The 16,087-nt window shown below is 41.5% G+C and overlaps 1 protein-coding gene across 5 annotated transcripts in view; it reads left to right on the forward strand.

Annotated features, from left to right (window-relative positions):
• The window catches only part of LOC115937930 (synaptosomal-associated protein 25), an 82,823-nt gene that overhangs the window by 39,267 nt on the left and 27,469 nt on the right, over positions 1-16,087 (forward strand). For all 5 annotated transcript variants that reach the window (XM_081833226.1, XM_081833223.1, XM_081833225.1 and 2 more), the window contains one exon: positions 14,596-14,734. In XM_081833226.1, the coding sequence (XP_081689352.1) occupies positions 14,663-14,734 (72 nt within the window). In that variant the 5' untranslated portion in view covers positions 14,596-14,662. The remainder of the gene's footprint in view (positions 1-14,595; positions 14,735-16,087) is intronic.

Genomic DNA, 16,087 nt, shown 5'->3' on the forward strand with positions numbered 1-16,087 from the left:
CAAAAGAGAATAAAGGGCCAAATTTAAACTTTAAGCCAATAGCATAGATCCAGACCAACTACACACACACACACACACACACACACACTACTATGTTCCACTACTATGCCCTGGCCACCACACCTTAGATTTTGCTCAAACTCAGAGCCCCTGTTTGCCAAGATTCTTTTGCCTATCTTTGTTCTCTCTATGTAGGTCACACATGTGCAAATGTAGGCAAGAATATTGGTGGATGGCCCTTCCCCACATTTGTAAAGCAATAAACTCCCAAGTATCTCTCTCTCTCTCTCTCTCTCTCTCACACACACACACACACACACACACACACACACGATGGTTTCCAAAAGGTCTGATAAAGTTTGTTTTTCAAAATTTGAATAGTTGTGTATCTATTTTCAGTGTTTATTTGGAAAACATAACACAATTAAAACTTCTGGTTGTATAGGTATTATTACTTAGAATAAGGTTAAGTTTGAAACATGAGTCCATTAAAACCAATTTTTAAAAAGGATTAAGTTAATAATCTGGTGTGCATTTATGCTTTAATTGTGAAGAAAACACAGGAGGCCTAGGGTTTTGAGCAAATTATTCACATGGGTTAACAGGTCTAGGATGTGGAGGACCTGGCTTTGGGTATCTTCACCATGAGTACCTTTCCTAGGAAAACAGATCATGGTAATCAACATCATTCTTCTGTCAAGCTGTTTATGTCTCCAGAAGGAAAATGCCAACATTCAGTTAGTTTAGCAACACAAATACTACTGATTCTTTGAGAAACCCCATATAGCTCATATGTCTCCTTTTAATTCAGTAGAGAAAACATTCTGTACCAAGATCAGTACCGCTAGAAGAGATCTAAGCTAGAAGAAACTACAGTTTTGGTTTTGTTGTAGAAAGATGATATGATGGCAGATAAAAAGAGCAATTGCCTCAACTTAACAGGAGGAAAAGAGCACAGGTCACATGGGAAATAGTTGTAGTATTTTTATACGTTCTGAAGACCTTCAATGAGCCCAGACAAGACTAGTCCCTTCCTTCCAAGTTTTTTTTTTTCTTAAGATTTTATTTATTTATTTGTCAGACAGAGAGAGAGAGAGCACACAAGCAGGGGGAGAGGTGGGCAGAGGGAGAAGCAGGCTCCTTGCTAAGCAAGGAGCCCAATGCGGGACTCTATCCCAGGATGCTGGGATCATGATCTGAGCTGAAGGCAGACACTTAACCGACTGAGCCACCCAGGCATCCCCCTTCCAAGTTTTCTGAAGTTTGAGGTTTCAGTGGTACCCTAAGATGAGCCCTAGATTGGGAGTTAAAAGATTTGGGTTCCAGATGATGATGATGTGACCGCCAACAAACTACTCTACCTCTCCAAGCTTTCCTTCCTCCTGTGATGATGATGCTCCAGTAACCCTCAAGTTCTAGCCACTCTGTGATGTTTTGGTTGTGGAGTCTTCACATCCAAGTAAGTCTAGCCGGGACTTACCATATTTTGGCATGGCTGGGAATACAGGCAGTTTCTGTTCTCCCGCTGCCCCTGCCCCTTTCTTGATGCAATGATGTGTTCATTCCTTTCAGTACCTGGTCTACAATCATCCATACTTCATGAAATATAACTCCCAAGCTGATGGAAGTTGTCTTAGGCTGGGTTCCTCAGAAGCAGACCCTTAGACAAGGATGTGTGTGCAACGATTAATTAAGGAAGTGCCACCAGGAAAAACAAGAAAGGAGAGGAGGAAGCAGGACAGCAAGATGGAGAGGAAGCAGGGAGTGGAGTAAGTGCAGGAGAGCTTTTAGATGTGGCAGGACCGCAAGAGACCTTTGGATGGTCCATTTTACCTCATATCTCACCTTAAGGCAAAAACAGCTGAGCTTCTGTTCTGCTGTGCCCGTGGGTCACCAGCTATGGGCTTGCCCTGGCGAGACCCAGGCACTTACAGCTCTCAGTGGATCAGGTGAAGGATCCTTAGGGGGGGTCTTACAAAAAGGGTCCCAGGAGGGAGTCAGGAGTGAAATATGCCAAAACTAGGGGATGCCCATATGGAACAAGTGAGGGAGATCCCAGGGGGCTGAAAAGAGCACCAACATCCATTACTGAAGGCAGGACTGTCTGAACAGGAACATTCAGCAGCTAACAGCTGTTGATTTGGTCCTGCAGGCACAGAGATGGTTTGTTTTGATTAGAATGAAGGTCTTTGTGCTTGGTCTTGGATTTTATCTGTTTAGTCCTGCATAGATATCACTGTTCTCCCAGGAACCAGCCAGGTTCCTTGGAATACAAACATCTTCATCAGTTTCCTCCTAGGCAAGATGAAGGAAGAGACCTGGAAGCAAAAGGCTTCTAGCTGGGGCTCCTGGAGCCAACCCTTAGAGGTGGCCATTCCACTCCAGCTGCATGCTGAATGTGGCTAGCGCTCAATAAACATTGGTTAAATGGCTGAACCGATTTCTATGGTTTGCTTTGACTAGGATCAGGGTAAATGAGATGAAGTCCCATTCTGTCCATCCCTCTCTCCCGGTCAGTGAGTCCTCTGTGCTTGGCTCCCAAGTAAACAATCAGGAACTGTGGCATAATACAAACCTCAATGCTAAATACCCATTTGGTTGCATTTGCAAAACAAAGGAAACATTGGCACTTTTGAAAATGAGAGATTTAGGCATAATCAGTGTTGGTTGTGGCTGGCAGTCCTTTTGCAATTAAGAGATGCCAAAAGCTGGCTGCATGGAAGCCAGCTGCTTTAGGGTCCCAGACCAGGACCCTAAAAAACAAAAACCAGACTGAAGCCACCTATCTGCCATACTGTCATTATGCCCAGCATAGTCCACAGAAGGGGCTCATCAGGGAAGTCAGACTTTTCTTTTAAAAAGAAACCAGATCAGGACTGTATTTATCTGTCTAGATGTACAGACACGGAATCCCATGTAGGAATGGGGTGGAGTGCAATGGTTTGGAAAATAAGGAAGCCGAGCTTGAAAGGCACTGGGCTGTAACGGTCGTCAGTGGCTTCCCCCAGAGAGACTGGGGAAACAGTGACATATCTGTGAACTGGGTGAAAGATCTTTTCACATAAGATGGTTCTTAAGGCAAATTTTCCTGTAAAGAATGCATTCATAGTGTTTAACCTAGCCCATTCTGTGCCATCAAATATTGAGAAGAACTTGGTGGGGAGAAAAGGAGGCTGCCTTTTCTCAGATCACAATAGCCACATATTTGCATTTCTAGATGGTTTTATCATAGGATCATCAGAGTTTCCCATTGGATACTTGCAAAGCCCTTCAGTGCTACGGGAAGCTATACATGAATCCTCCCATTCTAGGGGCATAAGAAGGACCTGTTGTGGTAGAAAATGCAAATTCTAGCCCCACCTTCATCAGTCTCCTTCCGTAGGTGGTATGACTGGCAGTCTGCATTTTTACAAGCAACCAAAAAGGTTTAGATGCAAGGAAACCTTAGACCATGCTATGAAGAAGTGCTGTCGTGAGCACTGTGACTTATCAGTGAGCCAGATCATGGGCATAAAATGGAATGAAGGTGGTAAATCCATTTATTCATGAACCACTTCTTCTTCATATTTGAAAGATATATTTTGGGGGCACCTGGTGGCTCAGTCGGTTAAGTGTCTGCCTTCGGCTCAGGTCATGATCCCTGGGTCCTGGATTTGAGCCCCACGTCGGGCTCCCTGTTCAGCGGAGAGCCTGCTTCTCCCTCTCCCTCTGCTGCTCCCCCTGCTTGTACGCACTTGTTCTCTCCCTCACCCTCTCTGTCAAATAAATAAATAAAATCTTTAAAAAAAAGAAAGATATATTTTTTTAATTCAGCTAAGCAATTTGTTAAAACCAGTAGTGCCCACTATGAAGAGAGGAGGAAGTTGAATTTCCTGCACAAGAATATCCAATGTAGAAGAACAGGGAGCCAAGTCCAGTCCACACTTTGAAGAACTTATACAACCACAAACATAGCAGATTTAAGAACTGGCCATTTTTAACAACAGAAATACAAACAGAACCTTGCTACCTTGCTAAAAATTACGATTTGCTCTGATCCTTAGTTTGGCATTAAGACACGTAATTTAATTATTATCATTTCCAGAGGAAGCGTTTATCAGAACTATCCAGCTCTAATCATCTTAAACGAGTCTTAGCCTTCCCGGACTTTGTTATTTGGAGAAGGAAAGTCTCCGTGTGCTTTTTCTGATAAGCATCTTCCCTTTGTTCTCTGAATGAAAGACTGTCTCATGGAAATTAGCCAGTGTGTCCATCCTTCCAGTACAGGACACTGTCGTGGGACATGGAACCCATGGCCCATGGAGCTTTCCATCTACTGGGAAGCAAATGCTGCTAAAAGTCTGCAGGTCGTGTAGAATGGGGCAAAGTGGATCATGGCATTTGGTGCAGTAGCGGAAGTGCAGACAGGCCCAGAGTCTGGCTCGCCCAGTGGGGACTCTCAGCCTCTCCCACTGACCTTCTGATCTTGGCTGGTTATTGAGTCAACTTGTACTTCATCTTTTCTTGCTTCATATGGAGATAACATGGTTTGGGGCAGCACTTCTCAAACTTCTGATGCTTGATGACCTTGTTCAGTAGGTGATCTCATTCAGGAGGTCTGGGGTGGAGGCTAGGATTCTGCATTTCTTTTTTTTTAATTTTATTTATTTATTTGAGAGAGAGCGCGCAAGTGGGGAGTGGGGCAGGGGCAGAGGGAGAAGGAGAAGCAGACTCCCCACTGAGCAGGGAGCCCGATGCGGGGCTCAATCCCAGGACCCCAGGATCATGACCTGAGCTGAAGGCAGACACTTAACCAACTGAGTCACCCAGGTGCCCCTACGATTCTGCATTTCTAACAAGCTCCCAGATGAAGCACATGCTGCTGGTCTGGGGACCACAGTTGGAATAGCAAAGGTTTGGGGGTTCCTATATAACCCCCCTAGCTTTATATAAAGTTCCTAGCACATAGCAAGTTCTCAGTAAATGATGATGATTATTATGAGAGTTATAATGACATAGAATGTTGGAATAAATGCAGCTGATTTTTCTTATTTGAGAAAGGCTGCTTTGAACCTGGGTCAAATTCTGATTATTGAGAGTAAATAATGCTCCTGATGCACTTGAGGCATCTTGGGGACTTGTCTCAGCAGCAGTAACTGCACTTCACTAATCCCTTAGAATGGGCACTTTGGGTCTTATGGTTGCATTATCTTCAAGGAGAAATTCCATCCAGTAACAGTAATGGCAGTAGGCCCATCCTTGATCACATCCTCATATCATTGTAGTTGAGGAAAGAGATCCTGTTTCCGAACATATCCAGTACCAGCTCCTTCTCGAGAGTGAGGACAAAAACCCAGTGTGACTGCTCCACTGTTTGATTCTGAGTCATGAGCCGAATGAGAGCTCCCACATCTGAGATGGGTGATACTGGTTTGTTATTGCTGTTGTTTGGGTTTGTTTTAGAAGATGAAAGGAATAAGGCTCAGACGTTTATTCCTGACCCTTGAGTTTGACCAAAGTTGTGCAGCATAAATAGCATAGTGGAGGGGAATATGAGAGGCAGGTTTCCCATCATGGAATGAATAAGTCATGGGGATGAAAGGTACAGCATAGGGAGTATAGTCAATGGTATTATTATAATGCCGTGCAGATGGTAGCTACACTTGTGGTGAGCATGGTATAACTTACAGACTTGCCAAATTACTATGTTGTACACCTGAAACTAATGTAACATTATGTGTCAACTATACTTCAATCAATCAATCAATCAATCACATAGTGAAATGGGGTATATGGGTGCAATTCTATTACTTAATATCCATAAAAGCTACAATTTATTATGAGGAAGTAGCGATCATGGGGCTATTATGTGACAATGCAGCTGCAAAACATAAAAAGCAAGAAATGGGCTGAAATGTAAGAAGAAATTGATAAAGCTACAGTACTGCCAGGGACTTGGATACATGGAAATCAATAGGTCAAGTTGACTGAAGATTTCGGGGCATTTGAATAACAGATCTGCCTTTTCAGCTTGATTTGATGTAGATAGGTAGCAAGAGAGAGTCAGAGATAGAATAGACTTTCTTTTTATTTATTTTATTTATTTTTTTAAAGATTTTATCCATTTATTTTTACAGAGAGAGAAAGCAAGCAAGCACAAGCAGGGGGTGCAGCAGAGGTTAGAAGGAGAGGGAGAAGCAGACTCCCCACTGAGCAGGGAGTCTGACATGGGGCTCTGTCCCAGGAACTGTGATCAGACACTTAACAGACTGAGCCACCCAGGCTCCCCTAGACTTTCTTTTTAGACACAAATCAAACATTACCAGAAATTGACCACGCATTGGGATACAAAGGAAATCTCACCTAATTTCAAAAACCAAATCATATGGGCCACCCTCACTGACCATGATGAAAATAAAATTAGAAATGACAAGCAAAAAACCTCTATTATTTAGTTTTTTTCTATCATTTAAATTTTAAAACCATACTTTCAAATAACTCTTGAGTTATTTGAAATTAAACTCAAAACAGAAGAATGAGAATAAAGGAAATTAAAACTGAAATTTAATGCTATTTAGAAATAAATAACAAAGGCTATACTATATTCCCAAATTTTTAGGATAGAGCCACAATAACACATAGAGGACAATTTTACAGCAATAAGTATGCTGTACCAAAAACAAGAAAAATGTGAAATAAATGAATCTCTTGTCAATTCAAGAAGTTATAAAGAGAACACAGTCACATCCTAGAAGGAAAAGAGAATTAAAATAAGCAAAAAACAGGGGGGGAAAGAACTGGAGGTTAAAAGCATTGGTAGAGATGATAAATGATATCCAAAGCTGGGGCATCCCGAGATGCACCTGTCAAGCCACTCTATGTTATTTTCCAGTATGTAAATGAAACTAAAAATAATAGTTTTCAGTTTTTGATTAAAAAACAAGAATAGCCACACAGTGTGCTTTGAGAATAAATATGCTTTGAAATTATGCTTTTAAAAATGACCCAGGTTCCTGATCTGAAATTTAGCTGTGTGGTTAATAGAGAGTTACCTCTAAACGTGTTTTCTAATCTACAAAGTGGGGATAGTAATAGTATTCACACCATATGGCACTGAAGGTTCATGTAAGTTATTATATGAAAAGCACTTAAAACAGGGCCCAGCAAAGAGTAAGCCCTCAGTACGTGTTAGTGCGATTTTATTAATAATTAAGGAGAGTTGTCCAACTTGGTTTATAAAGTCCCTTTGTTCTTCTTTGGGCTTGGTTGAATACAGTGAGTCTTCGATAAACTTTTGTTGAATTTTAAAGTATATTTTCACCAGAAAGCAGGCAGGTTCTGCAGGAGGAGAGAGTGATTACCCCGAAGAGGCTTTGTTCAAATGATCAGCAGTGTGAGAAGACACCAAGTTGTAGATTTCAGCTCTGTGATATTTCAACCAATAGATGTTGATGTATGTGGGTTTGTTGATTTGTTTTATTAATTAAAAGATAAAGCATGAAGAGAAATAGATGTTAGCTCAGGGCACACTCTCCTTACATCTTTTCCAAGATGTTCCTGCCCTATGGTGCTTAGGCTAATGACGAGTGTCCCCAGAATAATAGCTATCCATGTCTCTGTTGATCTTTTCTGTTAAAAACACACATCCCTTATTTCCATGCTCACCTCTCCTTCTGGATCCTAACCCCATATTTGAGTCCAGACTCTGCATGGAGAGAATAGTCTTAGCCTAATGAATGAAAATAAGTAAGCCCCTAGACAAGGAAGTAAGGGATGTCTCTGTATTGTACTTGCCCCGTGTCTGATGTGAGTCTCAGATAGACTTGTGTGCCACATTAGAAAATGAAGAGCTTTGCAAATTATACTTGACATCAAGGAATAGCGGCACCCTGCCTACTTTGTACCATGTACAGTGACAGCAACAGCTTCTCAGATGTTTCTGTCTCTAATGCAGTCCAGTGCTGCTGCTGGGGCTGGGAACCTTGGCCTGTAGCTGGTCATGGAAATTAGGAATCTCTGTGAGGGCTGTGCAGGCATCCCACGACCTTGTGATGAATTACACGGATTAAATCTGATTTGTAGTCCTAAAACTCTATAGAAATCGTCAATCAAAAGCAAATTCATATTACATGTCAAATTAAAAAATCAGGGGCACCTGGTGGCACAGTTGGTTAAGTGTCCGACTCTTGGTTTTGGCTCAGGTCATGATCTCAGGATCATGGGATCGAACCCTGCATTGGGCTCCGTGCTTGGTGCAGAGTCTGCTTAGAACTCTCTGTCCCTCTCCCTCTGCCCCTGCAAACTCTCTTTGTCTCTCTGTCTCTCAAATAAATAAATAAATCTTTAAAAAATAAAGAAAGAAATAAAAAATTTTAAAAATGGTCCAGGAAACAAACCTATTACATGAGAAAGGGCTTCTTCAGACAGATATAGACAATGTGTCTTTCTACGGGAAATGTACAATGCTTTGTGGGTATGAAAAAATGAAAAGGAATGCTTTAAAGGTTTTTGTTTAACTTGATTTAACCCAGGGATCAGCACATGTTTTTTGTATAGGACCAGAGAGTAAATATTTTCAGCATTGAGAGTCAAGTGGTCTCTTGCAACCACCCAACTCTGCCTTTGTAGCCTGAAAGGATCATTGACAACAGGGAAGCCAATGGTCATGGGGTATGTCTATAAAACTGTGTTTATAGACCCTGGAACTTGAATTTCATACTCTTTTTACATGTATAAGTTATGCTTCTTCTTTGAGTCTTTTTTAACCATTTAAAATATAAAATCATCCTTTTCATACCGCCAGTGCAAAAATAGGCAGTGAACTGGATTTGGCCATAATTCCCTGAAGCCCCTGGTTGAGCCTACAGTCTCCCCGCAGTCTGGGTGACTGCAGAACCTCCCCACTCCCTGCCCACCCGGTGGCACTTACTAACACTCCAGGAGACACGGTTCCAGATATGAGAGCTATGCAGAAGTGCTGTCTGTGGGCCAATGGCAGAAGCATCGCCTGGGGCTTGTTGGAAATGCAGAGTCTGGGACCCCATCTCGGACCAGCTGACTCAGAATCTCTGAGCGTGGGAACTAGCAGTCTGTTTTAACCAGGTTTCTAGTGATTCTGATGCCCGCTGAAGTTTTAGAAGCACTGCCCTAGACCACACCTGGAAAACTGCTGGCTTGGGAACATTAAATGCCACCTGTTGGGCGGGGTGGGGTGGGGGGAAGATCAGTGCATTCATTCACTCAACAAATCAATTAACATGAATTGAACACCTACTAGGGGCCAGATCATTTACTAAACACTGGCGATTTGAGATAATTAATAGGATACTATTGGACCCTTAATAGAATGGGAGATTATCTTACAGCAGAGCCCCAGGGAATAGTTTGGAGTGGCTCTGCTCCCTAATTTCTTCACTTAACTGAGCAGGCTTTGCTGGCCGGGACCATACCACTAGCTCGAGCGACACATAGGATGGAGGTTCAATGTGCTAATATGAGTGAATGTGCTATGCCCCCTGGATAATTTATAAATGCCATTTCACTATGACCATCCTTTTAGCTGGTCAAATTGCTGCTCATCAACATCAGTATGCCTCTTCAGGTGCTATCTCTTAGAAGGTTAGTATGCTTGGGTTTGGGGTTTGGGGGGAGAATTTATCAAACACTAGCATTACCTATCCCAACAGAGGATCCAGAGGCATGCCCCATGCCTACTTTCCCTCTAATCTTTTTAGGAGAGTGGACACTGCTCTTTCAGCTTGGAAATGCTGTGCATTTGAGATCTGTTAGATGCATCGGCCCCCCTCCCAAATCAGACATCCCCCACATTTTAGAGCACACTAAGGTGTGGGAGCTCCTGGGGAGCCCATGGAAGTGATGAAAACAAAGATATCCATCACATGGCTTCTCTGCCCTCACACCAACTGCCCATCAGCCAGATCCTCGTCAGCTGCCGTCAGCTTGAAGCCAGGGGGCCCTACAGCTGTTTTTCAGGTGCTGAAAATAGCAACTTTGGGAGGAGATTACTAAGGAAATCGATGAGACTGTGTGTGTGTGTGTGTGAGAGAGAGAGAGAGAGAGAGACAGAGACAGAGACAGAGACAGAGAGACTAGGAGAGAGCAAGAGAGAGAGCACCATCAGCAAATAGACCTGGAAGAGAGAACTAGCAATAATACTCTAGGTTGGAAAACAGAGGACCTGCCTTCTAATAAACTAACCTATTAGGAGGAAAGGTCAGTTGCTTACTTAGAGTGAAGGAAGATGTTCCCTCAAGGAACCCAGCAGCAAAATACAAAGATAAATAACAGGGAGAGAAGATGCTCTTATTTGTCTCCAAGTGGCAATCCTGTGAGAGGTGCTACTTCGAGATTGCAGGCTGGGACACTCTGCTGGTTTCCCTGGTTTCAGTCTTCTGCGGGTGCTCAGCACCACAGCAATGTGCCTCCTGCCCAGCTGTTAGAAAGGAAAGCTAATTAACAAATACTGGATTTGTTCCCCTCTTAGCAAAGGGTACAGGCTTATCCTGAATGAGCAAGTCTTTCCGAATATGAAGCCCCCACATCGTTACAAACAAGGTTGATCAGAACTTTCTATAATATATTCCCCCTCAGAAAGCCTATGAGACTGGTATTATGTGCCTTGTTGAAAAAAACTGAAGCTCAGAGACAGTGATAAACTTGCCCAGAGTCAGCCAGCAACTGAGTGCCCGAGTCAACCATCTATGCAAGCTCTTGTCCACTCCACTAAGCTAGGGCTCATGATCTGTTCCACATTTCCATGGATGCACCATTTTATTCTGGAGGGTAGATCCCAGCAACCCAGAAGAACACAGGAATTTTGTTTCTGCCTATTTCAAGGTTTAGAAGTGGCTTAGTATAAATTCCTTCCAGTTTCTGTTTGCTAGATCCCTAATTTACAAAGTGGAAACATGTATTTAAGTGAAACACAAAGCATATAAAGCTCTATATCATGAGTACATATTATGGTGGCCAGAATCGGTGTTCAAAACTTAGCAGGCTCAGGATGCCTGGGTGGCTCAGTTGGTTAAGCATCCAACTCTTAATTTTGGCTCACATCATGATCTCAGGGTTGTGGGATTGAGCCCTGTGTCGGACTCCGCACTCAGTGGGAAGTCTGCTTGAGATTGTCTCTCTCCCTCTCCCCCGATTCATGCTCTCTCCCTCTCTCTCTCTCTTTCTCAAATAAATAAATCTTTTTAATCAGCAGGCTCATGGTATGATGCTCTGTCAACATTTTAAATGGTGCACATAGAACTAGCCTAACATAAGCTTACTACCTTTTTTAAAAATACTGGTAAGTAGAATGTAGTTCTGAAGCTTTTTTCCTTCTTTTTTACTGTGATTCCCCATTTGTCCCTTTTCCCAAGAACCACTGGGTATAAAAGAACTGTGAGGGGCGCCTGGGTGGCTCAGTTGGTTAAGCGACTGCCTTCGGCTCAGGTCATGATCCTGGAGTCCCGGGATCGAGTCCCGCATCGGGCTCCCTGCTCAGCGGGGAGTCTGCTTCTCCCTCTGACCCTCCTCCCTCTCATGCTCTCTGTCTCTCATTCTCTCTGTCTCAAATAAATAAATGAAATCTTTAAAAAAAAAAAAAAGAACTGTGAAATCTATTATCTCCAAAGAAGATTCACTTTAGGACTCCTCCTACTGAGGAACCCTGAATAGTTCTGAGTTACTTCACAAAAGTAATACATGTGGAAGAGTCTAATAATACATGCTAAACTCCCAGAGGAGTTCAACCTTAGCTGTTGGGAAAGCAGTATAGCAGCGGGCCTGGGAGATGTCATTGAGGGCCTGCCTCTGCGAACCTGATTTTTTTTTAATGGAGAGTTTTCATTTTATTTTTGCAAAAAAAAAAATGCTTCTCATACAAGTAATAATAACAATAATTACTAGAATAATAATTAAACACTGGGACATCCGGGTGGCTCAGTCAGTTAAGCGTCTACCTTCAGTTCAGGTCATGATCCCAGGGTCCTGGGATCGAGCCCCATGTCGGGGTCCCTGCTTAGTGGGGAGTCTGCTTCTCCCTCTCCCTCTGCTCCTCTCCCCTGCTCATGCTGTCTTTCGTGCTCTCTCTCTCAAATAAAGAAAGTCTTAAGAAAAAAAAAGAATAATAATTAAACATGGTATTACTCCAAAGCCCTAAATCTAAGTTCCTTTCCCATCTTCAATTTTCAATAGAACAAACACTGATATGTTTTTTGGTTGGGAAATTGTGTTCCTATGCAATATTTTTATTCCATTTTAAGTTTCTTTAGGCCTGTTTCTGTTATTGTAACACCCACTGCTAAAACAAAACAAAATGTTCACATTTTCAGTAGTGTAGTACAGTTGAAGTGTGCTGTCATTTCATATGAAGGTTCAGGTCTTTGTGGTTAACTGTCAACTTGCCTCCATGTAGGGATGCCAGGGGCCCAAGTTCTTGCTGTCTCATAGCCTGGCCATCCTCTAGGGCCCTGTTTTTTTTGGCAGAGAGGGAAAGAGAGGACATAGAAGGAATGCCTTAGCCTGGCAGGGATGCACATCATTTCCACTGTAACCCATAAGCCATCTCTAGCCACATGCACCACCTCCTTGCAGTGGGAACTGGAAATTAATTCCCAACTGGGCAGCCATTTCCCTAAGACCCTGCTCTACCATGGAAGAGGGAGGAAAAATTCCAGTGCACACTTGACCATCTCAGCCACAAAGCAAGAGCCCATGCCTTCTACAGTTGTGCTATTCACAGAGAAGGTTTTAGCATATCAAATATTTATCATCTCAAACCCTTCCTTGGGCTCTTTATCCCATTACCTCTGATAGCCTTTCCTGGGGACGTGACTTCCTCAGGGAGGCCTGCTGTGCCCCATGGGCAGCTATGGTATGACCCCAAATAATTCATTTCACACTGAATAATTTAATTTCCTTATTTTACTTCCATCTTCCTCATTAGGCTGTTGCTCTGCGACAGCAATGAATTTATCTGTCTCATTCATCACTATAGCCTTAGTGCCTAACACTGTCCTGGCATCTTACAAATACTCAATAAATATTTGAGGAGAGAAGAGAAGACAGGAGAAAGAAAGAAAGGAAAAAGGAAGAGGGGGACAGGGCTGGTTGGCTCTGGAGGGAGCTCAGTCTGGCTACTTGTAATTTGCATCATATGGGATTTCAAGAGTGTTACCAAGAAAGAGCCAATCACATTTCAGGGACAAGGATCCATCCCTTTTTGGAAAAATAACTGTGCATGCTCACATAAGCCTTCTTGACAACCTCTGATAACAACTGAAGGAGACTAAAGATTTTCTGCCTTTAGCTCCTTGCTGGGGAGGAAAAATTTACCTCTATCCTTCAAGATTCTTTTAGTTGGTCTAAGAATTAAACTGACATAAGACAGATTAACAGGAGAAAATCAAATTTAATTATATATGTATGGGGAATCCACATAGATATGAGTTCCAAAGGCAGTCAGGCAAAATGAGGTATATATGTCATTCTGAACTAAGGAGAAGAAGGTAGGAGTCTGGAACTTCAAAGGAAAGGAAAAAATTCACAGGAAGATAAAAAAAGAGTAAATGTTTGGTAAACAAATGTTTGCTGGGCCATACAGAAACAGTGGGACATAGGAAGTAATTGTAATAATCAAACCTTGCTAAATCCTTCTGTGTTTACCACCCCTACTTCTTGTTATACTGTAGTTATCTATGGTGATTTCTCCTTTCCTGCAGGAGGTCCTCTATCTAAACTCTTGTAGGCAGTTAGAGGGAAGGTCAAATTTTCTTCCTGAGTCTCTTGGGCCTTGATTCTTTTCAGCTCGAAATAATCTGCATGCCAAAGTGGCACATCTTGAGGTGGCCTGCCCTTAGCTCCTACATTCCAAATGCTTCTAAATGCAGTGGAATACTACTCAACATCAAAAATGAACAAACTATTAATACATGCTACAACATAATAAATCTCAAAATCATTATACTAAGTAAAAAAGAGACAACAGATAGTACATACTGTATCATCCATGTATATAAAATTCTAGGAAATGCAAACTAATTTATAGTAACAGAAAGCAGATAAGCAGTTGTCTCAGCACAGGGGTAAGATGAGATGGGATGAATGCGTGTGTAGGATTACAAAGAGCATGGAAAAAACTTTGGGGGTCATGGATATGTTTTCCTAATTGTGGTCATGGTTTCCTGTGTGTGTACCTATGTCAAAACTTTTCAAACTATACACTTCAAATATTTATTATATGTCAATCATACCTCAATAAAGCTCTTAAAAATAAAATAAAAATGGAAAATAAATGTGAGGTTAAAAGTATACTAACTCAGAACCACATCCCTCCACACCATCATTCCAAACTCTTGGTGGTTTGTGTCTTAAAAATGCTTCATAGATAGACAGGTATGTGTCTCCATTATAAAGCTGGCAAGTATGCATTCATAATGCACCTTTTGGAGAAACAGCAAAATTCTATTGAACCCTGTCTGAGTATGGCTTCTGTCTTCAGAAGATGACTGAGTCATGGAGACAGAGTGTGGGCTATTTAGATCTCCTATTTGCACATACTACATGCACTTACATAAACTCTCACATGTTCAAATCTGCTTTTTCCAGGTTCTGTGTCCAAAGCCTTCACTGACCTCTAGCCCAAGCACCCAGCCACCCCACCCCCACCACTACCATGGCTGAAGACGCAGACATGCGCAATGAGCTGGAGGAGATGCAGCGAAGGGCTGACCAGCTGGCTGATGAGGTGAGGGATGGGACATGAAAAAGGAGCAAAATTTGGGTAGCTGACTAGTTTGTCTTATTCAGGTTCAGGTGGAAAAGGTCTTCTAACATCTCAGTTTTAAAAACGGAGGAGTATGACTTTGATTTTCTATACACCTGACACCTCTACAGACAAGAATGGGTTGATAAACCTACATACAACTAATGTCTTAGCCTAAACTCCCAATTAGTAGAAATCTAGGGAAGTCAAGATCCTCTAAGAAAAGCAATGTCTTTGGGTGTCCGGAGCTGGCCTAATTCTGAGAGCTGATTGTTACATTTTCCAGAATCTTGCAAGCTGGTATTAAAATTGAATTATATAAAAAAAATAATTAATTAATTAATTAAATTGAATTATATAAATTGATAATTAAGTAGATTATATTAAAAATCAAAGGCAATAAATACTCAAAATTCATCACTTCTTAATTTTTTTCCTATATTTTCATATTACCTATGCTCTCAAAGTTCTTGACTTGTGTTATATCTATAGTGTAGGAATACCATGTAACAGCATGTTACTGTACATTTTCCCAAGTTCAACTTCAGTGATGCTATGCTGTAGTTAAAAATCAGACAGGTTAAGGCTATTTCACAGGAATCTGCAAACACTACAAATCAGGGTTTGACTTACTGTTTTGTTGACTGTCTAGACTTAAGAAAGTAGAGAAAATGTTAATAACATAGATTAAACTTAAAAATGGGCATGTCTCTAGTCATTACTCTTTAATTAACACAAAAAAATGGAGAAAATCTTCTAGTAGTTGAAAATTTTTATTCTTTTCAGCAAAGAAGTCACTTGCATCATTGACAAACTAGCGAAGTCCCAACATTTCTCCATTGTTTCACTTTCCTCTTACTCATTAATGCAAATGAAAATATCAACCAACATTCATGTCAGAACTACATTTGTCCTTTGCATGCTTAGCAATGGACACAAGAGTTCAGTAAAACTTAACAAAAGCTTTCTGTGAGACTCAGTTGGCTACATAGAATTTATAATAAAGGTCATTGTGTATTTTATTATCTGTAAATTCTATGCTCTCCATCCCTTATATCAGGAAAATAATAAACTTAAATACACCTATACATATATGTATATTCATATCTGTTTCATATTCGTATTCATCTATTTTAGCATTTACCAACATACCACTGCTTATAGCCATTGTATTTCAACAAGCAGCCTCTTCTAGGAAAGTTAACGTTCTTCCCGCTCCTTCAGGATCTTGTCCAAAATAAGTTTGTCACTTAAAAGCAAAGCCTTGAGAAATCACACTGGTTGCTGGAGTCTAGTAGTTAGTTACAAAGGAACTGAGAAAAAAGTGACAATGAT

Source organism: Leptonychotes weddellii, chromosome 10 (genome assembly GCF_054177405.1).
Source record: "Leptonychotes weddellii isolate Sample4059 chromosome 10, ASM5417740v2, whole genome shotgun sequence".
In the NCBI taxonomy this organism is placed as follows: domain Eukaryota; kingdom Metazoa; phylum Chordata; class Mammalia; order Carnivora; family Phocidae; genus Leptonychotes; species Leptonychotes weddellii.